Below are 27,585 nucleotides of genomic sequence, written 5' to 3'. Positions count from 1 at the left end.
TGGGTCTACAAGTGTTCTCATGGAGTTGGTCCCCACTACCACGCTGGAAAGGATGGGGTTCCAAGCTCTGCAAAGACCTATGCAAGTTTGGTGCCAGACAGTACCATGCTCCTTGACCAGTGACAACAAGCTTTCTGACAGACCTGCCAATGCACAAAGCATTTCATGTGTGTACTCATCAGCTTTTTTCTGTAGGCTGCCCCATCCAAGTCCTCAGGAACAGAATTCTGTCTGTGACCTTGACCTTTGGTGACTTGGCATTTGTGCTACCCTTTCCCCTGCCCTAGCTGTAGGCCACTTGTGCCCAGTATCTCAGCACATGGAGATCCCGCCTCTAAGCTTCCCTCTAAATTACGCCAATGTCAGTATGTGAGCTGCTGGCAAGAGTGTGACATTGAGTGATGGTGTTTCCTCATCAGTCTTCTTCGCCTCTTCCACTTCCTGCTCCTATACCATTCCCTGGCCAGATTGCGGTTCTTGGCTGTAATGTATTTGTATATTATGCTAATAATGTGATGTAAGTAAATGATTTCTTGAACTGGCCATGCTGGGTGTCCATTTTCTCTGCTAGTGCCACCTGAATATATGACATTTGGTATCTGAAGAGAGAAAGGCACAAGGGTAGGGTTGAGGTGAGAGGATGAAGGAAAGCAAGAGGTGCATGCTTACACCTTCTGATTCACAAGCTGCAGATGAGATAGTGGGATGAGGAGGAGCGGGATTGAGAAAGATTAGGTTATGAGCATATTGTTACCTTCGATCCTTTTAGCCCTGCTGCTGACCACCGCCTCAGTCATTGCCACTCCATTGATGGCAAACACACCCCTCCACTGGGGTGAAGACATGCAGCTGTGCCAGTCCCTGCCATTTAGCTGCTGCTTCCTGTGGTAGTCTGTCACCTTGCCGTGCAAAAGAGGAAGGTGTGTCAATGAGTGTAGTGTAATGTGTTTGGGTGATGTGGCTGTCTTGGTTGAATAGTTGGCATGTGTGCAATCTGATGTAGTTGAGGCTTGTAACAGTACTAAGGGTGAGGTAAAGCTATGAATGTGAAGTATTAGCTGTGGCTGATAGAGATTGCTGGAAGGTGGGGGTGTGGGTTGGTGGAAACAATGAATCCAGCGGTGTGTGAAGCTAGTGGTTCAGTTGTGAGGATATGGCATTTGAAGATGCATTCAATGACTGCTGTTTGAGGTTATTAAACTTCTTGTGACACTGCATCCAGGTCCTTCTGGTCTTTCCCAGTTCAAACTCACTCTGAGAATGATTTCTGGTGCCTGCTCCAGTCAAAATGCACCTTGCTTTAAGAGGCTGACTTTAAGTAGCACAGGTTAGCTTGACCACGTGCTCGCGCCTCTCTCTTTTTTTGTCTCTCCTGTTCAGGCATGCAGCCACTCAATAGCACACTTTGTCGAGGTTTTCAAAAGTGGATTTCAGGCAAGCAGTTGCAAAGTATGAAGACTCTGCTACATATTTGTAATATTTTATTAACCCATTATAGAAAAGACATTAGTTCTTTGGAATACTTTTCCTCTTTTAGCGTGACTCAGGATTTTAGCAGTTTAAAGTGCCTTAATAAATTCAACAGTCACTCTTCTTTTTGTTCTTTGTTTTTCCCTTTGTTTTATTCCATGTATATTAGTGCATTTCAATTTCCAAGTTTTTATGTGGGACAGGTGAAAGAGACAATAATTTCTCCACTGAATCCACCACTGCAATCTAACATCAGACAACCCCTGTTCAAACCTTTTATCTGGCATCTGCAATGTCTGAAAATCGTGAATTGCTCAGTAAAGAGGGAAATTCAAAGGCTGAAGGAGTACTGTCTCTTTATTGCTGAGTGCCTGTTGGTCAAGTGGGGAAGGATATATCGATGAACTGTACTCATTAAAGTGACAGGGCATTGCCTGGGTTGGGGTATTAAAATGGGTTATTTTAAATCTTTAGCTTATTGTTACACAAACCAGTCTGTCTTTTTGGATGCACTCTTTTTGAAAGCACTATACAGGCTCCTTACAAACTTGGGTTGCTGGAATTATTTTCTGCCACTGGCTTGGCTTTGCACCTGAAGGAAGACATGTGAAGACAGAGTTTAAGGGAAAATGGGATTTTCTTACAAAAAAAGGAAACCACATGTTAAAACCTTAATGCTCCTGCATTACCTTCTCTGATGGATTGTCACCATCCAATTAATAAAAACTATCTTGAATATTGCTGAAAACAGACATTTTGTCAAAGCTTTTTGTCTTACACTCATCAGGACAATTTGCAAGAATACCAATGTAAAGGAAAGCAACAGATTCATACTGTATGAGAAGTGAGTGCTGATTGGTTGGCAAGTGGACTCTGATTGGTAGAGGCGTTGTCGTGGAGAATGCACCAGTTTATGGTGACTGCAGTTAACTGCCAAGCTTTGTTTGAAATTTAAACCAGGCAGCTTGATTCTGGTCAAGGCCTTGCCCTGAGGAATGAACCAGTGAATGGCTATCACTTATTTTGTTTAGCTGAAACAGGCACAATGTGTGTACATGTTCTTTCTGTCTGCAAAGAACAGGGCCCTGTGCATTAATATATGTAGCTTCCAGTACGTGCAAATGTGCCAAACTGCGAGCCCGACTGACAATCTTAAATTGGTTGTCAGCATAATTCTTAGCACACTGAGGATTATTTAGCAAATGTTGTCCAATTGCGGAATCACATCTAATATTGGACACTGTTTTGAGTTTTGCAAGCACAGGCTGGTTGGGTACAGTCTGTATCTTGCCCGTTGCAACCAGCAGAAGGGACATGCTGTTTGATACGATCTGCCAGTCTTTGGGACGTACAGGCTATAAACCCAGCATCACACTGGCATAGAAATTCATATACCACATTACTCATTTGTGTGATAGGCAGTACATCTTTTTGGCTTGACGGCAGCATCCTGTTAGAGGTGAACACCACACGTGTTGCTACTGCATTGTAGCAGCGTGAAACAGCCAGCTTGACCTCTTGCTCAAATTTCAAAAAGGTAACTTCGATCTCCTATCCTTGGTGCACATGCACATGTTTTTCTATTAACCGACAACATTATTTATTAAAAGGAGTTTTGATGTATGGTGATCTTTGCCAGTTAAAATCCAAATGAAAGGTTTGGGAACCAAAATTAAATCTAAAGTAGCTACCATTACCATTAATTAACCTCCTGGCTGTAGATATTGAAGTAGAGTTGGGTGTTGGGGATGCAGGGGAAGTAATGTTTTGATCTACACCCATGATCAACTATTAAATGGTGAATGTAAAGCAGCTTGTATGAACTTTGATTCCACACCTTCACACATTATGCATTGCTTATTGTTATTTTTAGGCACAATTGCGTTCTATATATTTTTAAACAAGCATGTACAGCTGCAGCCTTTGAGATGTTTTAATTGAGTAATACAATATCTGCATGTTCATCTTTGCTGTATCCCTATGTTGGAGAAAACAACTAACTTGGAGTGTATATTTGTCAAGGTATGTCTACAGCTATTCTATAATGTCTTTAGTCTTTCCAGAAATGTTTAGGATGACTAGATAAGTCTGCTTAAATTTGTATTTAAACATTGTATATGATGATGCAGGATCTGAATTTGTATTTGGTTGAAACTTGATTTTTAACACAACTCATTTTTAATGTCAACAAGAAATGCTGGAAATACTCAGCAGGTCTGGCAGCATCTGTGGAGAGAGAAGCAGAGTTAACGTTTCAGGTCAGTGACCCTTCTTCAGAACTAGCAAATATTAGAAATGTAAAAGGTTATAAGCAAGTAAAGCGGGGGGTGGGGCAAGAGATAACAAAGGAGAAGGTGTAAATAGGACAAGGTCACAGAATAGCTGACCAGAAGGTCGTGGAGCAAAGGCAAACAATATATTAATGAACTACTCCGCAGTTTAATTTCATCCTTCATCTCATCCGACGCATTAACAAAAATCCTTTTCTCTTCCTTTTCAGGTGTCAAGGAACGCAAAATAAAAAATTACATTAACATATTGTTTGCTGTCCAAGGAGCCTTGGTGCATTGCTGCAGTGCAACTTGTAGATGGTACACACTGCTACCACTGTGTCGGTGGTGGAGGGAGTGAATGTTAGTGGATGGGGTGTCAATCAAGCGGGCTGCTTTGTCCTGGATGGTGTAGAGCTTCTTGAGTGTTGGAGCTGGATCCATCCAGGCATGTGGAGAGTATTCCATCGCACTCCTGGCTTGTGCCTTATAGATGGTGGACAGGCTTTGGGGAGTCAGGAGGTGAGTTACTCGCTGCAGGATTCCTAGCCTCTGACCTGACCTTGTAGCTACAGTGTTTATATAGCTACTCCAGTTCAGTTTCTGGTCAATGGTAACCCCTAGGATGTTGATAATGGGGTTTTCAGATGTCATGTTGCCATTGAATGTCAAGAGGAGATGGTTAGATTCTCTCTTGTTGGAGATGGTCATTGCCCGGCACTTGTGTGGCGTGAATGTTACCTGGCACTTATTGGCCCAAGCCTGGATATTATCCAACTCTTGCTGCAATTCTACACAGACTGCTTCAGTATCTGAGGAGTTGCGAATGGTGCTGAATATTGTGCGATCATCAGTGAATATCCCCAATTCTGACCATATGATTGAAGGAACGTCATTGATGAAGCAGCTGAGGATGGTTGGGCCTGGGACACTACCCTGAGGAACTCCTGCAGTGATGTCTGGAGCTGAGATGATTGACCTCCAACAGCCACAACCATCTTCCTTTGTGCTAGGTATGACACCAACCAGCAGTGAGTTTTTCCCCTGATTCCCATTGACTCCAGTTTTGCTAGGGCTCCTGGATGCCATACTCTGTAAAATGCTGCCTTGATGTCAAAGACAGTCACTCTCACCTCACCTCTTGAGGTCAGCACTTTTGTCCATGTTTGAACCAAGGCTGTAATGAGGTCAGGAGCTGAGTGGCCCTGGCGGAACCCAAACTGAGCAATACTGAGCAGGTTATTGTTAAGCAAGTGCGGCTTGATAGCACTGTCGATGACACCTTCCATCACTTTACTGCGACCTTTGAGATTGTGCCCTGTGCCCCCAAGTCCAAGTCATTTTAATATGTCAAGAACAGCAGTGGTCCTAGTACTGAGCCTTGGAAACATCACTTTATAACTCACTCCATTCCAAAAAAAAAAGTCATTCAGCACAACTATTTTCTATCTTTGAGCCAGTTTTGTATGAAACGCCTTTTAAAAGTCTTGTTACAACTGAGGTGGGAGGAATGCATCTTCTTTCTCTGGTCCCACAACATATATTTAAAATGTTTCCCAATTTACCGATAGGATCAATCATAGACTCTGGGCTGGATTTTAAAGGGGCCTTGACGTCTGGATCCGTGGCAGGGGGAGCATGAAGAGTGCCCCAGATGAGGCCCAGCCTGATCTTGCTGAAGGCAGCAAGGCCTCGTGTTGCCCCCCCCCCCCCCCACTGCTCAGCAATGGGGCCTAGATTTGATTATGCATATAGCACTCACCATTCATTAATATGCAGGCTGCTGCAATTCAGACAGCAGGTTGCGATCTTCATCCAGATGTGCAGTACTCACGTGCCTTCACTTTCACGTCTCTGAAAAGCCAGCAGCACCGAGACGTCTGTCCTCGGACAAAGATCATCGATGCCGCGCAGACGGGGCGGGCAAAGAGCAAGGGATGCTCGGCAATGCCTTATTGCTGAGCGCTTCCACAATCCGAGGAGCAGAATATGCTCCCCATGTCACACATCACCGTGCTTCATCTGGTAAGCCGTCTCCTACATCTGTGACATCTGTGTCTCCAACATTACTGGCAGCAGATGACTGAGCCATTGCCCATGTGCCTGCATCCGTGCAGTGCCACATCATGCATACTGGCATAGCAATGTTGTTCCATACTTTGGCATTTCTCTCTCAGGTCTATGATGTAATGGGAGAAGCCATAGTCGGCACATGCTGGCATACATCACTCTCACAATAAAAATGAAACACCTGTTAGAAAAGCACATTTAGTGCGAAGGAATTAATACATAGGTTTGTCACCCGTGATAACCCATATATGTCAGGGTATTTTAAAAAATGTTTGCAGGTGCTTCTTCACAGTGCAACCTCTGCGCTAGCAGCTTGACTGGAGGCAGGCTGCTGTTCAGGACACCCTTTGGCTTTGGATGACTTGGGCGGTCATCTTCTGGGCACACGAGGCCTGGAGGGCCCCAGCTACCTGAGGGCCTCCTGCACCAGTGCAGGGCTCTCCTCAGATGCCATGGCTGCCAGAGCTGAACTCACCGGCGAAGGGGCTGAGGAGTTACCCTGAGGGGAGACCCCAGATATGGACGGCTGGCTCGCCTCCTCCCTCTCGAGGCTCGTAGGAACTTCGCTGTTCTCCTGAGAAGGACCAGGAGCAGAGACACTCTCCAAGCCCCAGTCCCTCTCACGCCACTGCTGCATCCAGCTCCTGGCCGAGGAGAGGGTTTGCAGGTCAGTGCGCATCTGTGGAATGTGGCTCTCCATGAGGGTCACCATCCTTTCCATAGAGGAAACCATTTGCCTGGGACATGGCAGCTGTCATAGCCTGGATGGGCTCCCCCATCATCTGCTCATGGCCTGTGGTATCTTAAGCCAGATGTTGCCTTACCTCTTCCTGCAACTCCAGCATGCCCTGTGCTGTGGACACAAGAGGGTCGTCACCAACCTGGGACTCAGCAGGGGCCTGGCCACCCACAGTCCTCTGACTGTCAGAGGCCTCGGCCAGCTGCTCAGGCGCGTTGTGACTCAGACTCTTGAGCCAAACAGATTCCCACCGAGGTGAGTGTCTCTGTGCTGGTGGAAGGTGTGGGAGTGTCACGGGACGCTGTGTTTTCTGAGGTTGGCTCTTCCTCATAGGTGCTGGCACTCTCTAGGGCCTCCAATGCCACCTCGGAGCGTCACCCTGCAAGATACAATGTGAAGAGCACAGATTTAGGTTCACGGGTGTACATATCACTAATATGACGGCATTGTCCACAAATGAAATGTTTTGACTAATCATTGCATTTGTCAGAGATGTATGTTCACCCGGGAACCCAAGCTCCACATCTGAAATGGCATGTCCTCCCTGGCCACCACTTAGTTCGAGGGCCTCCTCCTCAGTTTGGGATAGAGGTCGGCTGTCTGGCACCCCTCCGACAGTCCTGGAGGACTCCCTCGCATTGTGCGCCCTCATTGCCTGGAAGAGTAAGGATACAGATGTATAACATTGCCAAGCAACAACATGATACTTTTCTCAGCAGGGTCGCTACAACAAAAGGTGAGGGATAATCTATGTGTCAGACAGACTCAGCCTGTCATGAAAGTGCCATGCTCTGGGGGTGCAAATGAGGGTGGGTTCTTTCACACATGCAGCCACCCATGTGGTGTCAATCCTTCCCTCCTGACGTCCCTCTCTTTGACATGGCAGTGGCACCCCACTCTGTGGGAAAATCCAGGTTAGATGGAGCCGCAAAAAATAGTGCGCATGAGATCATGCATCCTTTTGCGGCACTGGACCCAGTCTTGCCAGATTACCCCGTGGCAGCTTACCTCCTCTGCAATCTCCATCCAGGCTCGCTTGGTCAGGCGGAAGGGCTTCTTCTTACTGTTGCTGGGGAAAGGACCTCCTGTCTTGCCCATGCAGCCTGGAGGAGAGTGAGCAGGGAGGCATTGCTGAACCGTGGGGGTCACCCTTCCTTGTACTTCTGCCATCTCCTGTGCCTTGCTGGGGTCTTGGTTTACAGATGCGGATAAACAGCTCCTGTGCTGGCTGGTCAGCTCCAGCACCAAAATTTTTAAATAGATTCTGAATGACTGCTGGGCTGGCTGCCATTTAAATATGGCGCTGGCACCTGCTGACTCGTCAGCTGACGCCATTTTTATCCCAGAATAAAACACACTAAGCAGGTTTTTTCATAAACAACAAGATTATCAGTTTGTTATAAAACATATCTTGACCTGTAATGAAATAAAGCATCAACACACATTGAAATATTGAAGCTCCCCCTCAAAAGGGATTTGCGTTTTAGAGCTCTATTACAAACAAAAAGGCAAAAAAACTTGGATTAAATACTTCCTAATTCTTGAAGAAAGAGAAGATATGGAAAGATGTCCTTTGTTTTAGTTTGGTGTCCCAAATGCTTATGGACAGCTGTCACCAGGATTTTCCTAGAACAGTTCTTTATAGGCGATGTTGAAGATCAGTTTGGGTAGGCTTTCCAAGAAATGCAGCAACAGAGGTTTCTGTTGGGCCTTACAGCAGAAATGTGGCAACAAGGGTTTCAGTTCCAAACAGTCAATATGCAGGGTTTCTTCAAATACAGGAGGAAAGAGGAGATTGACACAATGGATATGCAGGGTTTCTTTCCAAGACATTGGCAGGCAAAAACCAACATTTTTCTAAGCAGCTTACACTCCAACTTGCTCTCCAAAGTGAAACCAAAACGATGTTACAAGAATCAAGCATCCTGACCCCTATAAATCTTGACCTGTCACTTCTCTGTAAACATCATCTCCAAGTTCCCTGCCAGTATTTTATTTGAAAACAGGTGCTTTGCAGTAAGGGTTTATTTACAAGCCAAGTCCTGGAAACCTTCTGCTGACCTCTGTTTTTTAAAAAAACATGCAAAGTTCAGCATCTCTTCGAGCTTCCAGATGAATCAATGTACATAATTCAACTATAAGTCCTTAAAAACATATTTACAAAAAAAAAGCACTCATATGACACCATGTACACATCAGCTGTACTGCCACCATGCACCTTCTCAGTTACTGCATCAAAAGCTCACTTCAATTAGTTGAACACTATTTGGCCTTAACAAATCTTTGCTGGCTCTCCTTTATTTGTTCCTACTTGTCCAAGGAGCTGTTAACTTTCTCCCAGGTTATTGGCTGGAAGGCAGGGATGTAAAATTGAGTGGGACGTGGGGGGTGCCATTCCTGCCCCGACTGCAATTTCACAAGAATCGGCAATGGTGAAAAACAGACTGCTTGCCCCAGGCCAATTAAGACCCTCCAGTGGCCAATTAATTGCCACTTAAGGGCCCACCTCCCACCAACGCTGGTATATTAACAGTGGCAGGCAGGCGGCTCAGGACCTCAGGAGGCCGCCCTGTAAAACCTGACGACCTCCTTGCAGGTTTGGGGTGTCCTCCTGATTGGGCACCCTGTGCCCCACGAAGGCCCCCCCCCCACAGCACAAGTCACCCACACTGCAGCACACTGTCCCCACCTGCACACCCTCCACCCCCCCCGCCCCCCTCCACCCAATGACTCCATTGCTGCTCCTCTCACTGGGTACAGTCACAGCAGTGGCCACCACTTGCGGAGACGCTGCTGGGACTGAAGAGCTGCCAGCCTGCTGGTTGGCTGGCAGCTTGTGGAGGTGGGACATCCTGCCTCAGAGGGGTAGAAGTCCTGCCTGGGGCCAATTAAGAGCCTGGGCCACATAAAATCATTGCATGGCTTCCGGGCCCAGCAGAGGCAGGCTTACATCTGACTTTTTGGCTGGTAGGTGGGGCCTCCAGCCTGATGTAAATTTCAGCCATTGTTTCTAAAAGTTTCTCCACCACCGGCCTTTAAACTGACTGATCTGTAATTGCCAGGTTTATCCTTCTCCCTCTTTTTTTGATCAAGGACATAACAAACTTTGCAGTCTTCTGGATCAGCCCTATATCTAAGGATGATAAATGATTCATCACCACAGATGTTTTGCATTTGAAGGTTTGTTTAATCACTCTTTGGCATAAACTACTGTGTTTACAAAAGCTGGGTGGAATACATCTACACTGGTGTTCATGGATCAACATCAGTGTCAAAATATACCCTAATATCTTGGTACGTCCTTAAGATCTTGGTACTCGCGATCAGGTGTGTAATGTCAATCTGCCCACTGGTTGCAGAGTTGATGTATTTCATTGAGAGAACTTTGTGCAAGATGAAGATTATTGTTGGATCCTCCATTGCTGGCTACACTTTCAAAAGGACTTGAAGTCAACTTGTGGTCACCAAAGGCACTAAAGACAAGTTTGTATTTTGTTTCAAAGTTCCTAAGGCAGCAGAAGACATACTATGAAAGACTGGACTTCTAACAGTAACAACTGAGGGAGGAATGCTGTACATTCCTGTGACTGGGCACATCCATCAACCAAGTGACAGTGTACTTTTAATTTTTTTGAGGGAGGGTATAGAAAATGGGCATTTGTAAAAGGATATCTGCTTTATGGGGAACAGGCAGGAAAATGTTATGGCCAAGATCATATCAGCCATGATTTTATTGAATAGAAGACCAGGCTCAAGGGACCATCTGGCCTACTCCTGTTTATATTGGGCTGCTGTTGCAAATTTATTTATCAACTTTGCCGTTGGAGCTGCAGTTACGAGTGCAACCAGTGTATGGGTTTTTTAAATATTTAGTTTGAAACCTCTGACAATTAAATCAAGCTGCGCTAGCATCACGAGTTAAGATTTTCTGTCTTTCCTGTCTCACTCCTAGTTGGCACCTTAATTGCCACTTCAGATGTCCTTAGACATGAATTACTGAAGCTACATTTCTGTTACTTGAACAGAGTAGAAGAACTTTATGTAATCGCTGGGACACATAAATGTTAAAATTTTATGTTACAAATAATAAGAAATGAAGCCAATTGTTCTGACAAAGGGTGTCCATACAAAATGGTACTTGATTTTCTTTTGCTTAGTGATGGACTTGCAACATTTTCCTGTTTGTTTTCTTCAAGTTTCCAACATTTTAAGGCCATTTCATTTATGTCCGTTTCAAGACAGCTTGACTACATTTATAAACTCAAATTTTAACCCAACTCCTCCATTCCTGCTCCTTTAAAGTACAGAAATCAGGCCCTGGTCAAGGCTCCTACAAAAGGCAGACAGAAGCCTAATTAACATACCAAATTTGCAACCTGATGACATCATTGGCATTGTGACTTTGAGTAAGTGAAGGAGAAACCTGAGCTTCCCAGTAGCTGGTCTGAAGTAGGAGCTACCTGTTCCCCAAGACGAGTGGACTTTCAGCACTATCTGGGCCAGGAAGAGCAGGAATTCTTCCTCCAAGGTTCCTCAAGGAAGTATTTGGCCTTCTAATCACCACCTGGAATTGGCACTCCCTTCCCAGTGCCGGGGACTGTCCCCCAAGAGTCCTAGGCTGCAGCCTCTTGCTGTTAGTGCTACCTCCTACTTGCCAGCCAGGCTGTCCATTTGGCCAGTTGTCCTGCATAAGGCAGCCCTACAATACATTAATGAGGCCATTCCATTAAGATCAGCAGGGTCTCCATATTCCCAGCCTTGCAGGGGTCTTCAGCTGCTTTTATCTTCCTCACGCCCATCTCTGCTCCCCGTTAATAATAAGGTTAATGTGTATGGTTCAATCTGCCATTCAGACTATTACTACTAAATTTTAACTCCACACTGACTTTGATGCACAGATGAAATACTACTGCAGTCCTCCAACAATTTGTGATCTGAACTATATTATTCAGAAAAGGGAGCCCTTTCATCTATAAAATAGAATGCTAAAAGGGCAGCAATTGCTGAATAAACAAACAACAGCTGGAGTTAATTTACATGAATATGGAGGATTTATTGAAGCCAAAGCATTTCTTAGGGTGGATCCAACATTCCTGATGCTGCTTGCAAAAACTGAACTTCAGATATTAAAATTCTAAGAGTCATGAGAGTAAAAATAAAGCAAACTGAGAAATGCTCTCTCCCACCATACAGGCGAGGAGTAAATTCAAAAACTTTTTTTATGGTGAACGTTTCAGCTGCTCCAAATGAGGGATATCTTTTGGAGGGTGTGGGGGGAAAAGAAGAGAAATGAGAGGCAAAACGTGTCTGGGACAGGGTGCATTTTTATCCATATCATCAGATACTTGAAATAAGAGGATTGTGTGAGATAGATGTCAAACAAACATTCCTTTTGCACCACCCACAAGCTATGCTGCAACATAATTGCATGCATTTATACCATCATGCTACTCATTGGACTATTTTGAACTGGGCCATTGGAAGGGCCTTGAGGTAATTCAGTGGGACCAGGACAAAAAGAATCAATAACAAGTGCCCCAGCTGAGGACTGCATCACCCACACACCACTATCTCATAGTCTATACAAATGCTCATCTATAACAAAATCTAATTCATAAATAAAAACAAAGTGCTGGAAATACTCAGCACGTCAGGCAGCACCTGTGGAGAGAGAAGCAGAGTTAACGTTTCAGGTCTCTGTCCTTTCATCAGAACTGGTAAAGGTTAGAAATGTAATAGGTTTTAAGCATGTAAAGGGTGTGGAGGGGAGGTGTTGCTGCAGGGGAATGGTGGGGAAGAGAACATAAGGGGAGGTGTGTGACAGGGCAGAGCGCAGCTGAGAATAAATAACAAAGCTGTCTTGGGGCACACTGACCAACATGCTCCACAGACACTATACATCCAGGGTCATGAATGGCTGTTTCGGCCCGGCCAAGAGCAGAACCATGAAAAACTCCTCCAATCTGCTCATACCTACTGGGTGACAAGTCAAGGCCGCAAAATTCAGCTCGGTAGTTCTCATTATTTTGCTCCTAATGCCAGCGCTGGATGACTTCTTGGCGAGGGCATTATGAGCATGTGCCAGAAGTAGGCAGATTGCGACGTCAGTCATCACGTAACACTGATTTGATACAGTGCCACACAACAGACCTGTGAGCAAACTTGTGGCTCATGGAATAAAAGGGATGGTAGCAACATGGATACAAAATTGGCTGAGTGACGGGAAGCAGAGTAGTGGTTACTAGGTGTTTTTCGGGCTGGTGGAAAGTTTGTAGTGAAGTTCTCCAGGGATCAGTGTTGGGACCCTTGCTTTTCCTGATCTATATTAATGACCTAGACCTTGGTATATAGGGCACAATTTCAAAGTTTGCAGATGATACGAAACTTGGAAGCATTGTGAACTGAGGGGGAGAGTGTTGAACTTCAAAAGGAAATAGACAAGTTGGTGGAATGAGCAGACAAGTGGCAGATGAAGTTCAACGCAGAGAAATTTGAAGTGGTTCATTTTGGTAGGAAGAACATGGCAGAATTGTGGCAGAACCTGTTTTTCATGGATTGGTCTCTTCAGCCATCAGGGTTCAATTCTAAAGGGAGTGCAGGAGCAGAGGGACCCAGGTGTATATGTGCATAAGTCACTGAACGTGGTTGAGAGAGCGGTTAATAAAGCATACAGTAATATAAAAGCAAAATACTGCGGATGCTGGAAATCTGAAATAAAAACAAGAAATGCTGGAACTACTCAGCAGGTCTGGCAGCATCTGTGGAAAGAGAAACAGAGTTAATGTTTCGGGTCAGTGACTCTTCTTCGGAACTAGCAAATATTAGAAATGTCAAAGGTTATAAGCAAGTGAGCCGGGGGTGGGGCAAGAGATAACAAAGAAGAAGGTGTAGATTGGTCAGCTATGTGGCCTTGTCCAATCTACACCTTTTCCTTTGTTATCTCTTAACTCTGCTTCTCTTTCCACAGATGCTGCCAGACCTGCTGAGTGGTTCCAGCATTTCTTGTTTTTATTATTAAAGCATCCAGTATCTTGGGCTTTATTAATAGGGGCATAGAGTACAAGAGCAAGGAAGTTATGTTGAACTTGTATAAGACACTAGTTTCACCTCAGTTGGAGTATTGTGTCCAATTCTGGGTGCCGCACATGAGGAAAGATGTGAGGGCATTGATGAGAGTACAGAAAAGATTCACAAGAATGGTTCCAGTGATGAGGAATTTCAGTTATGAAGATAGATTGGAGAAGTTAGAACGGTTTTCCTTGGAGAAGAGAAGGCTGAGCGGTTATTTGATAGAGGTATTCAAAATCAAGAGGGCTCTGGACAGAGTAGATAGAGAGAAACTGTTCCCAATTGTGAAAGGATCAAGAACCAGAGGCCACAGATTTAAAGTATTTGGTAAGAGAAGCAAAAGTGACATGAGGGAAAAACGCAGCGAGTGATTAAAATCTGGAATGCACTGCCTGAGAACATGATGGAGGCAGGTTCAATTGAAGCATTCAAAAGGGAATTAGACAGTTATGTAAAAAGGAAAGAATGTGCAGGGTTGAGGGGAGAAGGTAGGGGAATGGAACTGAGGGAATTGCTCTTTCAGAGAGCCGGTGCGGGCACGATGGGCCGAATGGCCGTCTCCTGTGCTGTATCGATTCTGTGATACCCGCATTGTTATTTTTCGACCTTGCTGCTCCAGCTAATGCCTTTTTTTTTTAAGTGCATTCAGCAGCAGGAAGGAACCCCCACCAGTGATGTGTTGACAAAATGTTGAGAACCAGGCCCTTGCGCTGTAAATATGAAATGTCCTCATGCATACCACTCAATGGACAATCGTCGGCAGCGGCATCCTTCCATCTACACAAGATGATGCGCATGCAGTCGATCCATTCGCGGTGGAATAGTTTCACATGGTGCACTTTTTCTGATGGCTGAAGAGACCAATCCATTAGAGACAGGTTCTACCATAAGTGCCACATATGCGATGGTTATCAAGTGTCTTTGTGTGGTGCTGTTTTTGATGTTGGCACCTGCTGTCAAGCTTCTGTAGCAGCTGATTGTCATGGTGGCACGCACCGGCCCACAGGTAATGCTGCCATTTCCCTCTTGTTGGCTAGTGTCTCCGATGTGTGAAAATCAATGTTTAGGGCCTACATGCCACCCTTGCAAGCATCCTTGAAACAGAGTTTTAGGCGTCCGACTGGTCTTCTGGCTCCGGTTACCATCCCATGTGGATATCCTTGGGAATGTATCTGTCTTCCAACCTGCAAATGTGCCAGAGTCAGCAACGTCACCTCTGCTTGATGAGTGCTAACATACGTGGGAGGTTTGTCTTTGGAAGACTGTCTCATTCGTGATATTGTCCTTCCATGAGATACTGAAAATGTGCCGCAGACATCAAAGAAGAAAACTGTTGAGCTTCCTTTCTTGATAGCTGTAAGTTGTCTGTGCTTCACAGCCATACAACAAGATGCTGAGAATTTAAACCAGCATCTTGGTCCGAAGGGTCAACTTGTTTCTTGTTGGGTTTGACAGGGTAGACACAGAGGTTGTTTCCCCTGGCTGGGGAATCTAGAACATCGGGGTGATCATTTAGGACTGAGATGAGGAGAATTTTTTTTTTAACTCGAGGGTTGTTAATCTTTGGAGTTCTGTACCCCAGAGGGTTGTGAATGCTCCATCATTGAATATGTGTAAGGCCGAGAGACAGATGTTCTGTCTCTCAGGGAATTGAGGAATGTGGGGAGCTGGCAGGAAAGTGGATTTGAAGCGGAAGATCAGCCATGATCATATTGAATGGTGGAGCAGGCTCGATGGGCCGTATGGACTATTCCTGTCCTATTTCCTCTTTACTTTCTCCATGCATGTCTCGTGAGTCTGCCAAAGGTGGTAGCTGCTTTCCCTATGCATGTGTTAAATTCTGTATCAAGACTCAGATTGTCACCATGGACCCAAGGTAGCAGAATGTGCTAACAATTTCCAGTGGAGTGATGTTTAGTGTGATCAAGGGCGGAGATGTGACACTCTGTCCCATAACCACAGTTTTCTTGATGCATAGCAAGGGAAAACAGGCTACAGACATGGGAGAGACAATTCATTAGTCTTTGTAGCTGAGTTTCATGTGCTGTATTTTTGTCTTCGCTTTCAATCGGGGCGGATTGTCGAGCTTGTCATCTGACCTCATATGTAGGTAAACTTTTTCAATATCTGCAGGAAAGGCAAAGGTCAGGAGCACAGAGAAGAAAATACCAAACCAAAGTCGGGGTGGTGCGGTGTGGGGAGGGGGAGGGGGGGTGCTATGCTGCTGAATGGGAAAAACGGTCTGGGTATCTGTAAAGTGGGTAATATGTTTGAAACCACTGGTCTGTGCAGCACTCCCAACCCCCTCCCCTCGAGTGGTGATTCTCCAGTTATTTCTGGGAAGTTATTCACCTGGATTCTTACCTGATGAGGCTTTTTGTAATCAATTAATAACACACTGTTCTAAAGCAGATTTGGACTTGCTTATTATCTTAATGTTTAAAATAGCCTTACTTACACAAGAATGACCTGTAAACTTGCAGGGATTTCTTTATGGTTGCTATTTTTTATGATTTGGCTCACATTTTGATCATCATTGCATTTCTCCTTGGAAAGGCTGATAGTGGTTTCTTTCTAAAACAAAACTCTTATATCCCTTGTGCAGAAAACTGCTTGGAAATTAAAAATAAACCCTTATCAGCAAAATGTTTCTCTTTGCAGCTGAACTGGGGGAGAACCAGGGGAGCACCTGTTTCTGTTCACTTTTAAAAATAGGTTTAAAATTTTTTTTTTCTGGTCACCTAACCAATGAGTTAACCAGTGTGACAAGATTCCTTGTACCTTTTACCATCTGACACTCAAGTCACGACAGTTGGTGCAAATCATTATGCACTACATAGTTGTAAAGAAATTAAGAGTACAAAGCAATGTCTGTTTTTCTTGGACTCTCAAACAATCTTTGAAAGCCATGAATTTTGGCGTATTGAAGTAGGTGGGGAATGTTGAGAGCTTGGATGGATAAAACGTCCTTTTAGTTTTGTTAGCATTTGCTACCACTTTCTGCTAATGGTAGATAAAGCAGCTGCATTGTTCTAACTGAATTCCGCTTAGATTACAGCTAAAAAGCTGACGACAGTATGTGAGAATGGGGGACAGAAATGCTGAGCACAGTTGTGCACATTACTTTAGATGCAGGTCGTTTTTTGTAGAGGAGCCAGTTGCTTCCCTGACTGGGCCCCTCTGTCACAAGACATGAAAGAATCTATTTATAAATGTCAGAGCTGGAGTGAAAACCTTGTGTATGAATGAAGAACGTTTTCTCTGTAACATTTTAATCCTTTCCTCAGTCTATGAATAAATCTTTACTTTTATACTTCTGTTCAGCAGAACATATGAATTAATTAACCCTCTCGGCATCTTGGTATTTTCTGCAGGGTTACTGTAATACAAATATATGCACAGCAGCTTAGTTTGGTTGTGGCCTTGAATATACTAAAGCAATCCAATCATACTACATAATAGACTGTCCAAATTGAGTACATCAATCCTACTCCATGTACTGGCCTGTACAAGTTACTAATGAATTCAGTGCATCAATTTAAAAGCTGTTATTTTCTGATGATTTGTTTGATTTCCAGGTTGGATCATTGCCAACTATTATGAGAGAAAAAAAGTAGGTCATACTGGATTTCCTTTTTTTTTGAGGGTCAGTGGTTCACAGAATCTTTCAATACAATTGGAGTGTCCCCTTGAGGTGAAGGACTTGTGGAACTGTTTTGCGAATTGTATGTACTGGACATATTGCATCTGAGAACCAGCAGGGCAATGAAGAAAGTATTGAAATTGTTGGATAATGATGATGGACTCTATCATTGTGGATCAGTACACTTCCACATCATCCTGAAGATAGCTTAAAGAGAACTGTTGTCACTTTGGCTTGGTTCAGCAGGTGGCAAGTATCATTTATAGTGCATGTCCCTTTGCCCACAAGGGATATAAATGACACTTGATGCTGTAGGTTTAACTGGTGCTGTAAAGCTTCTAGGTTCCTAGTCACTTGTGATTTCATAACCTTTATTTAAATGTACATTAAAATAGGATTTTGAGCCTGATATGATGATGTGTCTTGGTAACTTACACTTGATTATTGGACTGACCTGACCTGATCTTTGCTGTGTCATACTTTTTTTTAGAATTAGAACATTACAGCGCAGTACAGGCCCTTCGGCCCTCGATGTTGCGCCGACCATCTGACCTACACTATTCCATTTTCATCCATATGTCTATCCAATGACCACTTAAATGCCCTTAAAGTTGGCGAGTCTACTACTGTTGCAGGCAGGGCATTCCACGCCCCTACTACTCTCTGCGTAAAGAAACTACCTCTGACATCTGTCCGATATCTTTCACCCCTCAACTTAAAGCTATGTCCCCTCGTGTTTGTCATCATCATCCGAGGAAAAAGACTCTCACTATCCACCCTATCTAACCCTCTGATTATCTTGTATGTCTCTATTAAGTCACCTCTCCTACAGTTCTAATAAAAGTCTGCTTTCACCATCAGATTCATTCAGCATTTTGAATGAGGAATACTTAGTTATTTAAAACCTTTGTTGCTTAATCCTGGTACTTTGCCAGTCCTAGATTCTGAAGTTATTTTTAAACACTGATTAATGCCTATTCTTATGTGAGAACAGGCCAAGGACGGGTGACGAACCATTTACTTCCTGGTCCTTGAAAGGGCTTTAGCCATGTCAAAAATAGCTGGATCCTTTTTAGCTGTATTGTGACATTTTCTAAAACTTTAAAATCTCAGGTGCCATTACTTCTACCCAGCATGTAGGAATTAGTCCACTTTTTTTCTCCATTTTATCAGCTGTTTTGCAAGCTGCTGAATTTATATACATAGAGTGTACAGCACGTGTTGAAATTCCAGCTGCTGACCTTTAGTTTTCCACCCTTTTTAGTTCATATTGGTTAAAGACCAGATTCTTTAGGTTAGAGGGAGGTCATTAGCACGAGTGCAAATCTCTGGAAACAGGATTTCTGTAAACACTTTAAACCAGTAGACTGACTTTGTATTACTCATAGTTTTAAAATAGTAGTCACGGGTGGGATGTGTCAATAATGGAATAAGTTAATTCAATGGACCAAGAGCTGAAAGTTGTCAGATCTCTAAAGTGTGTGTAATGGCATAGAATTCGCTGCAATGGTGACATTGGCAACAAACTACTGTTACAACCTGGTGAGAAAGGGGTCTAGGGTTCCCTCTCCACCTTCACCTGGTCTTACCGTAACAGGGTTTTAATTTTAAACACACCATGTTTTAGCTCCCCCTTGGTGAATCCTTGTTCACCGCTTTCTAACTATAAGGCAAAGAAACCAGCACGAATAGGTTTTCTTAGGTTTAAAGAAGAAAAGTTGAAATTTATTAAACTTAAACTCTAATTCAGTTAACGCCTATGATACATGACACACCCACGCTAGCATGCATACACGATACACACATGCAGATAGAGACAGAACAGAGACAGAAGAAATAAAGTGGAAAAGTTTGAGGCAATCTCTGAAGAGGGTTTTTGTTACAGTTCTTCACCCTCACTGTAGAGTCCTTGATTATAGGTAGATCTTGCTTTTCATTGGGGTCCAGTATTCTTGAACTTTGTTTGCTGTAGGAGACAGGGGTTCATGTTTCTTCAGTGGATTTGGAGTTCCGTGAGAAAGAGATGCGAGCCAGCCAGGAGAGGTCTTTTCAGTCCAGGAGCAAACAGACACACTGGTTCAAACTGTTTGTACAATTCAGAAAAAAACAGGTCGCCAAGCAAGCTAGTCACGTGACCAGCTGGTCTGACCGCATCTGTTTGTGGATTCTCTGGTCTTAGCTGACCCTGGAATGTCTCTTCTAACACACAATACCTGATGCTCAAAGTCCATTGTGGGTTAAATTAGATAAGGGAAGTAACCCCTTTGTCTCCACAAGCACTGTCTGTTAATATGCAAATGTATTTCCAGCCAGGGACCTGGTGATTTTTTTGAACAAGTCCTTTCTTCACTTCAACAGTTTTCAAATCAATGTTCATATGACAAAATTAATATGCCTCATTCTTGGCAGTTCGGGGTCTAGCATGACACTACGTACATTCAATTGTTGTGCTCCCAAACCCTCCAGTGGTAAATTCCTGCCACAATTTGTTGTTTTTTAAAATTAAATACCCCATTTCAAGCACAATGGTAGATTGGGAGTAGTGCAGCCAATGTCTAGTACACACCCAAGGTACCAGGGCCTGACACATAATGGTTACTAGCTCAGTTGCCCAGATTTTCCTGTATTTAAAATTTTACATTTCAATAAAATCTCCCAACAATTATTAAAACCTGAAGGAATGAGACATTGTACTTGTAATCATTAATTGTCAGTTCCAGAGAGGTTGGTTGACAGTAATTTACACTTATGTCATTAAGCGGGTACTTAGTCTTCAATGCACAAGACTTAACTTTCTGTGGCAAGTTTAGTTTGTATCTACCTCACAAATACAGCAACTTCACACCTTTTTAATGGTGAGCCAGAAAGCAAAACGCCATTTCCGCAAAGCCAATGACAGCAACTGTTGGATAGAGTTTAACCACACATCTGTCCCATATGCTTGAAATTGCTGAACCATCAATGCTTGCTATTATTTATGCACTATCAGTCTCAGTTATTTGGACAGGCAAATCTGAGCTGTTTCAATAATAGTAAGAGCTATACAATTTGTACAAGTTTCCCAGTTTCATATTTTAAAAAGTTGATTATAATTTGTTTGCTTTCCCCCTTTATTTTTGTAATTAATTCTCATTGTTTATAATAGGGATAGTGCAAAAGGGAAGCAGTCTCATAAAGAAAGGCAATTCATTGTTGCAAATCTTGGCATCTGGTTAATTTCTCTTTTTCTCTCTCTCTCTCTCCTTCCCTCCCCGGAACAATCCACAAATTAATCCCACTGCTGTGCTCTCTCTCTCCATAGGCTGAATTTTACGGCCCCACAAAGAGCTGGGGGTTGGCATAAAATGGAGCGGGAGGCTCCGGGGGCCCTTCCCAACCCACTTCTGCCTCTGCCACCACTTTACGCAGGGTGGCAGCAGCGAAAAATGGCTCACCCGCCCCAGGCCAGTTAACAGCCACTTAAGGGCCTTCGTCCACCTCCACGTGGATTTTATGCATGGCAAGCAGGCATCCTAGACCCAAGAAAAGTCTCCTGACAAAAGCAGGTGGCTTTCTGACGGCCTGTGGTGGGCCCTCATGATCAGGCACTGACCCATCACCCTGGCGAGGCAACAAAAACTTACCTACGTTCCAGGGTTCCCCAACATCATCATCGCGATGCTGGGTGCAGTCCCAGCAGTGGCCACCACTCCTGGTGGCGCTGCTGGGACAGAGAGCTGCTGGCCAGCTGATTGGCCGGGAGCACTATTAGGCAGGACTTCCTACCTAAAGAGGGTGAAAGCCCCGCCTCAGACTAATTAAAGCCCGGGGACCCACAAAATACCGGTAGGATCCCCAGGCCAGGCGGAAACAGGTTAACGGACAGCTCCTGTCCGCCTAGGGTAAAATCTCAGCCCATATCTTTGTAGTTCCCTTTTTCTCATAGAGAGATACAGCACTGAAACAGGCCCTTCAACCCACCAAGTCTGTGCTGACCAATAACCACCCATTTATACTAATCCTACATTAATCCCATATTCCCTACCACATCCCCACCTTCCCTCAATTCTCCTACCACCTACCTACACTAGGGGCAATTTACAATGGCCAATTTACCTATCAACCTGCATGTCTTTGGCTGTGGGAGGAAACTGGAGCACCCGGTGGAAACCCACGCAGTCACAGGGAGAACTTACAAACTCCGCACAGATAGTACCCAGAACTGAACCCAGGTCGCTGGAGTTGTGAGGCTGCGGTGCTAACCACTGCACCACCCTGCTTCAAATATTTATCAATTTATCTTGAAGATGCCATGTCTCTAATTGTACTCCCATGGCGGAGTATTCTATGCTCCAACAATCCTTTGTAAAGAAATGTTTCCCTAACTTCTCTGATTTTTAAATTGACCATTTTTATAATTTAAGTCAACAGAAGTAATAAAGTGAATAAGGAAACACTATAAAAATGTTAACCTCTTAAATCTCCTCCACTTTCTCTGATCCTGTAGAAATATTCTTTCCTCATAATGCTAGTTTATCATCTTTTCATGACTTCCCCTCTTTTGTTAAAATGCTTGTTAGAAAACCGTAATTGTTTAGTATCTTCACGCTTTTTGTTTCCTATTTGGGAGTATCTTCAATAAATGTTAATTCTTATGGTAAGGTTTTTAATATAAATCCAATACTGCAATGGATGGGTAAGCAAGTGTTCTTTTGGATTTCAAATTCTATCGCTGAGCAATGACAAACTTGACTAGGAAATTAATAACTCTGAAATAGCAGATAATTTGGTTTAATGTTCTTATTTTTCTCCATCTCTGTTTTCATAACTCTCTTTTTCTTCCCTTCCCCCAAACATGCAAGGTTGCCTTTTTCTATGTCTAACACATTGTTGATTCCTGTAACCTCTGCAGCTATGACTCTGGGAAGGATGGCTTCATTGACTTGATGGAACTAAAGTTGATGATGGAGAAACTTGGAGCCCCTCAGACTCACATTGGCCTGAAAAACATGATCAAAGAAGTAGATGAGGATTTTGATGGGAAGCTGAATTTCAGAGAGGTAAGAATATGGAAATATGGAAATTATTGTGACAAGTTTGTTTTCCACACCTGCACTTTTGAATTGTTTGTAACAACATACAATGAGCATTTGTACTGCTCCGCAATAGTGTATTAGCAATTCATTATAGTGCATGTTCAATCCATGCATACAGTAACATACGGTTATTATGTCTGCCCTATCTTGCAAACTAGTCCAAGTATTTAATGTGGAAACCAGCTTAAAGTGGAAAGTTTATTCAGGGAGATCCAGGTTCTCAACTTAGTGACTTCCACTGAGTTGAGAGGGAAAATTATACTTTTGGGGTAGAGGGACACAGTAACTAGTGGAAGGTTGGGATGGGGGGTTAATGAGGAAACACATGTTTGCCAACCACCTGTTGTTAACAAGACTGATAGTGAATACCTAGAGGGAACTTTCCTGAATACTGAAGTCTCAGTGTTGTAATCCAAACAAAATGTGTGGCAAAAAATTTTCAATGTGCCTTTTGAACCCAAAATTCAACCGTACTACATCTACCTTGGAAGATGCTCCCTGCCCCCTCAGGTTATAGCTATAGAATTGCTTGCATTTCAATCGAGGTACTAAAAATACTTCACATGGTAAAAACCCGAGTCGGCTGGGGGATACAGTAATTATTGATTTTAGCAAAGCTTGCACGATGTTTCTTAGATTCATCAAATATTGCGGAAGGGATATCAGTTGTATCAGGTGACATTCTTGTGACTTGATGGGGCTCATTTTGATGTACTGTGTGTTTACAACACCAAATTAAAGCAAAAATGTATAACTGTTCAGTCAGCAATGTTACAGCTCAGTCAGTCTAGGAAAAGGATCAACAGTTTGAATATTTTTAAGCAAGGAATCTATTTAATATGAAGTGACTAAATCCCTATAGTGTTTGTTCAGTCAGTTAGAGAGGGGATAGAGCAATTTCTATACCTTATTTGTACTGCACCATAGTCTTTTTTTGCGCTGATTCTGAAGCTACAGAGCCAAAGTAAAAAGATCCAAACAGCACCATAATTGGAAGTCCCGCATAAATATTTGCCATGACTGACTGCTGTCTGTAATGCAGTGAGTTCCAAACAATGTTGGAGTCCTTTCTTAAAATTATACTGCCTGCCTGCATCATGTTAAAGCCAACAAATGTAACGTTGTCCGGGGAATGTGTGTGATCTCTAATTATTATGAAATATGTGTGCTCATTGAAGCAGTTCATGCAGACTGCTCTTCTGCTAGTATAAGTTGTTAGAACTTGCAAGTTCTGATCAATTGTACTATTTGCCTGGATTTGGAGCCCATAATCTTTGGTGCAAATCAGTTAATATTGCACAGTGTATAGATTATTTAAAAATGTAATTGCGAAGTCCAGCCCCTTTACTTCATGCTCTCACTAGTTTTGCATCGTTTCAGCACATCAACAGGCTGATGTGGGGGTATTTTAATGCAGTCTTTGCTACTTTGTACTGGGGCTAGAATGATAACCCATGAGTGGTCAAAAGATTTATTTAATAGGACACCTGAATAGGCTACAGGGCATTTCTTTTTCCTCTGGGGGAAGGGGGAGAAGGGAGGGCTGGTATATGACTATTTGATCAAAAGAATTGGTTGAGTTTTATGGGTTTATGGCCTTTTCTCATCCTAGGGGAGTTAATTTGGTAGAATACCAGAACAAAGTATGCTGAATTTAATGAAGATGCGTCTTTAAAACTGGTTATCTTGACCAATTTGTTATGTATTTCATCTACTTATGATCACCAATTACATTATGACTGTCAGTGCTGATTCTCTCCAAGATAACTTGTAAACTGCTTCAGCACTAAGTTGGCATCACACACCTGCATGCGTCCTTCCCTCCCTCTGAAGGTAATTTGTTAATTACACTATACAATGCAGCAAATGGCTTAGCAGATCAGTGATGACTTGTATTCTATTTGATTTTTCCCAATATAACTGATGTTGTCTAATTGGCATTTTTAATGTCAGTAGTAAAATGGCAATTAGACAATTAATTATAATAGAGTTAAGGAAAAGGAGAAAATCTCAATGTTTGTTTATTAAGAACAAACTCTCAAAAGATTGCCTCGCCATATTGCCATGTGGCCTTGATAAAGGATGATTTTTGCCCTTGCCAGAAAGTTTTTCTAAATCTGGCTGTGGAGGAAAAATGTAGCTGGAAGCCAAGAATAGTGAAAGATGCTGATAATATATATCAGATTTTGTCTTGATAAACTGGATTACGCATCATATTTTGAGTAGCATTTTTTCTTGCACTTCATCTATTTCCTGAGCCTTGGATGAAGCTCGGATTGCCAACTTTCGTGGAATGTCCTAGAGTCTCCAGAAATCAATTACCGGGACACTCCTCTGAGCAACACAGGAGAAAAGCCATAGGGGCATTCAAATAGTTTACTTTTTCCTTTTGAACACTTTCTTTTGTTAATTATTTTTTTAAAAACTGGAGATGGCAAGGTGGGGTGGTGGTGGGGGAAGACTGCCTGATGGTCAAGAATCATCCAATTGAACAACAGTCTGTTTGCTTTCCATTGACATGGGAAGGCAAACAGCGGAAATGTGGGGCGGTGCAGTTGGAGATGAGAGATCAAGTGATTTAAAAACTCCCATTGGAAATCCTGGATGCAGTAATGACATCAGAACACATGAAAATATTAGACAGGAAAAGACCATCTGGTCCATTTATAGACTTGCAAAGCTACGGGGATCGAGCTGGGGAGTGGGGCTGACTGCATAACTCCGTGGAGAGCCGGCATGGACTTGATGGGCTGAATGGCCTCCTTCTGTGCCATAAATAACTCTATGACTCCATCTAGCCTGTCTTCTGCAGTTGTGATGCCTTGATCATTACTTTGAGACTCCTAACCCTATAAGTAACATGTAGTCTCCTGCGAGAGATTTTTTAAAACTAGATCAAAATCCCAAGGTCAATTAGGAAAAAAATTGATCCCTGTAGGGTGTAGGCAATCAAACCTAGTCCAGGGACCAGACTCACTGATATTTGGTACCTACTTCTTGTATGATGTGATCTTTACAGCAGCCAGGAAACAGTTCCACTCTCTCTTGAAGGTATACAGTAAATCAGCACTCATTGCACAAGTTGGCAACTTATTCCTTGGGTCTACTATTCTTTGAGATAAGAAGAAGCACTTAACATCAGACCTATTTCTTGTCTAACTTGTATAGACCCTTTTTCTTCCCCAATGTATCTATCTGAAATAATGTCCCTGTTCACTGTAATGTCTAAGTATGTTTAGATTAGCTATGATCCTACCCACATGCATAACACTGTACTTTAAATTGAATGCCATTTGTCAAATGCAGCCCCATTCCCCAACACATTGAGATCTGTTTGCAGTTGTTTAGTCTCTTCCACAGACCCAACACATGTAAAACAAAAAATAAGTCTTTATATTATCCACAAACTTGCAGATCATTCATCAAGATCGTTGATATAGATAGCAAAGAGGAAAGGTCCTTAAACTGATCCTTATGAGACACCGTTAGTAACTAAGCTTCAAGCATTCCCTCCCTTGTTCCTTCCCTCCTCTCCCTCCCACTCTCAACCGCCCTCCCTCTCTACCTCCCTCCCCTCTTCCACCTTGTCACCCCCCCTACCTTGCCCATACCCTTCCCACCCTGTCTCCCCTCACCCCCCACTTTCCACGCTCGCTCTCTCTCTCTCTCTCCCCTCTCTCCCTCGCTTGCTCCTCCTCCCCCCTCTCCCCCCCATCTCTCTCTCTTTCTCTCACTCCCCTCTCTCTCGCCCCTCCCTCACTCTCTCCCCTCTCTCTCTCTCTCTCTCCCCCCCTCTCTCCCTCTCCCCCCCTCTCTCCCTCTCCCTCTCTCTTTCTTTCTCCTCTCTCTCTCCCCTCCCTTTATTTCTCCCCTCCCTCTCTCCCCTCCCCTCTCTCTCTCTCTCTCTCTCTTTTTCTCCCCTCTCTCTCTCCCCCTCCTCTCTCTCTCTCTTTCTCCCCTCCCTCTCTCCCCCTCCTCTCTCTCTCTCTCTCTCTCTCTCTTTCTCCCCCCTCTCTCGCTCTCTTTCCCCCCCCCCCTTTCCTCCCCTTATGACATAGAGGAGTACTACCATTTGTGCCAAGGCTGGTAACTGACGTAGGATCTATGTGGACTGTAGCTCACTTGGGTTTGTCCGTAAACTGGAAAAGACACCCAAATAGAAATTTTAAAAATCATGCACACAAAGCACTGGTTACACACCAAAGTATCTACACAATTGTTTTTCGAATGCTACAGCAAAGTGGGCTTCAGTGCACATCTTGAATATATCTTCTGGTCATGCTCCAGATTACCAGTTCTAGTACAGTTTAATTTTCAAAGAAATTCTGCATATGGCTGTCCTCCAACCCACTTCCTTGTCCTGAGGTCTCTTCAGATAGCTCCTCTTGGATCCTAGCTATGGAATCTCAAGGGCACTGTTCATTCAGCTAGTTACTACTTCCACTCCACTGGAGGTTGTTTGAGTGGTTTAATAAAAACATTTGTTTTCAATCTCCTATGGGAAATTGTGTTGCCTGGAAAACTGAAGACATATGGTTCCACTGAGCTAAATTGTAAGCCACATGAGGAAGAAGATTTCCTCTATACATTAAATATAGTAATTGCAAATCCATTCATTATTAGCTGGTTTACAATTTCACTACAGCAAGCTTTCCATGGTTTTCTAGAATACATGAAACCACAAATTCTTTTTGGATGGATTGGGTAGAAAAAATATAAACAAAAGCGAAAATGCTGAAAATACTCCGGTACCACCTGTGGAAAAAATAAGAGGTCACACGGACCTGAAACGTTAACTTTCATCAGAACTCTGTTTCTTTTTCTTTTCATTCCTTTTGTAGAATAAATAGAAGTTTGGGCAGTTTGCTTTTTTTTTTATTAGAGATACAGCACTGAAACAGGCCCTTCGGCCCACCGAGTCTGTGCCGAACATCAACCACCCATTTATACTAATCCTACACTAATCCCATATTCCTACCAAACATCCCCACCTGTCCCTATATTTCCCTACCACCTACCTACACTAGTGACAATTTATAATGGCCAATTTACCTATCAACCTGCAAGTCTTTTGGCTTGTGGGAGGAAACCGGAGCACCCGGAGAAAACCCACGCAGACACAGGGAGAACTTGCAAACTCCACACAGGCAGTACCTGGAATCGAACCCGGGTCCCTGGAGCTGTGAGGCTGCGGTGCTAACCACTTTTTCTTGATGGCTTTCACCTATCCTTTCCCGATTTGAAGGACTT

At 43.4% G+C, this 27,585-nt stretch overlaps 1 protein-coding gene across 1 annotated transcript in view; it reads left to right on the top strand.

Annotated features, from left to right (window-relative positions):
- The window catches only part of efhd1 (EF-hand domain family, member D1), a 150,155-nt gene that overhangs the window by 103,328 nt on the left and 19,242 nt on the right, over nt 1-27,585 (top strand). The window contains exon 2 of the mRNA XM_068042066.1: nt 22,152-22,299. Coding sequence (XP_067898167.1) covers nt 22,152-22,299 — 148 coding nt within the window. The remainder of the gene's footprint in view (nt 1-22,151; nt 22,300-27,585) is intronic.

This window comes from Heterodontus francisci, chromosome 11 (genome assembly GCF_036365525.1).
Source record: "Heterodontus francisci isolate sHetFra1 chromosome 11, sHetFra1.hap1, whole genome shotgun sequence".
Taxonomy (NCBI): Eukaryota; Metazoa; Chordata; class Chondrichthyes; order Heterodontiformes; family Heterodontidae; genus Heterodontus; species Heterodontus francisci.
Note: the sequence above shows the minus strand (reverse complement) of the source record. Positions and strands in the feature narration are given on the sequence as shown.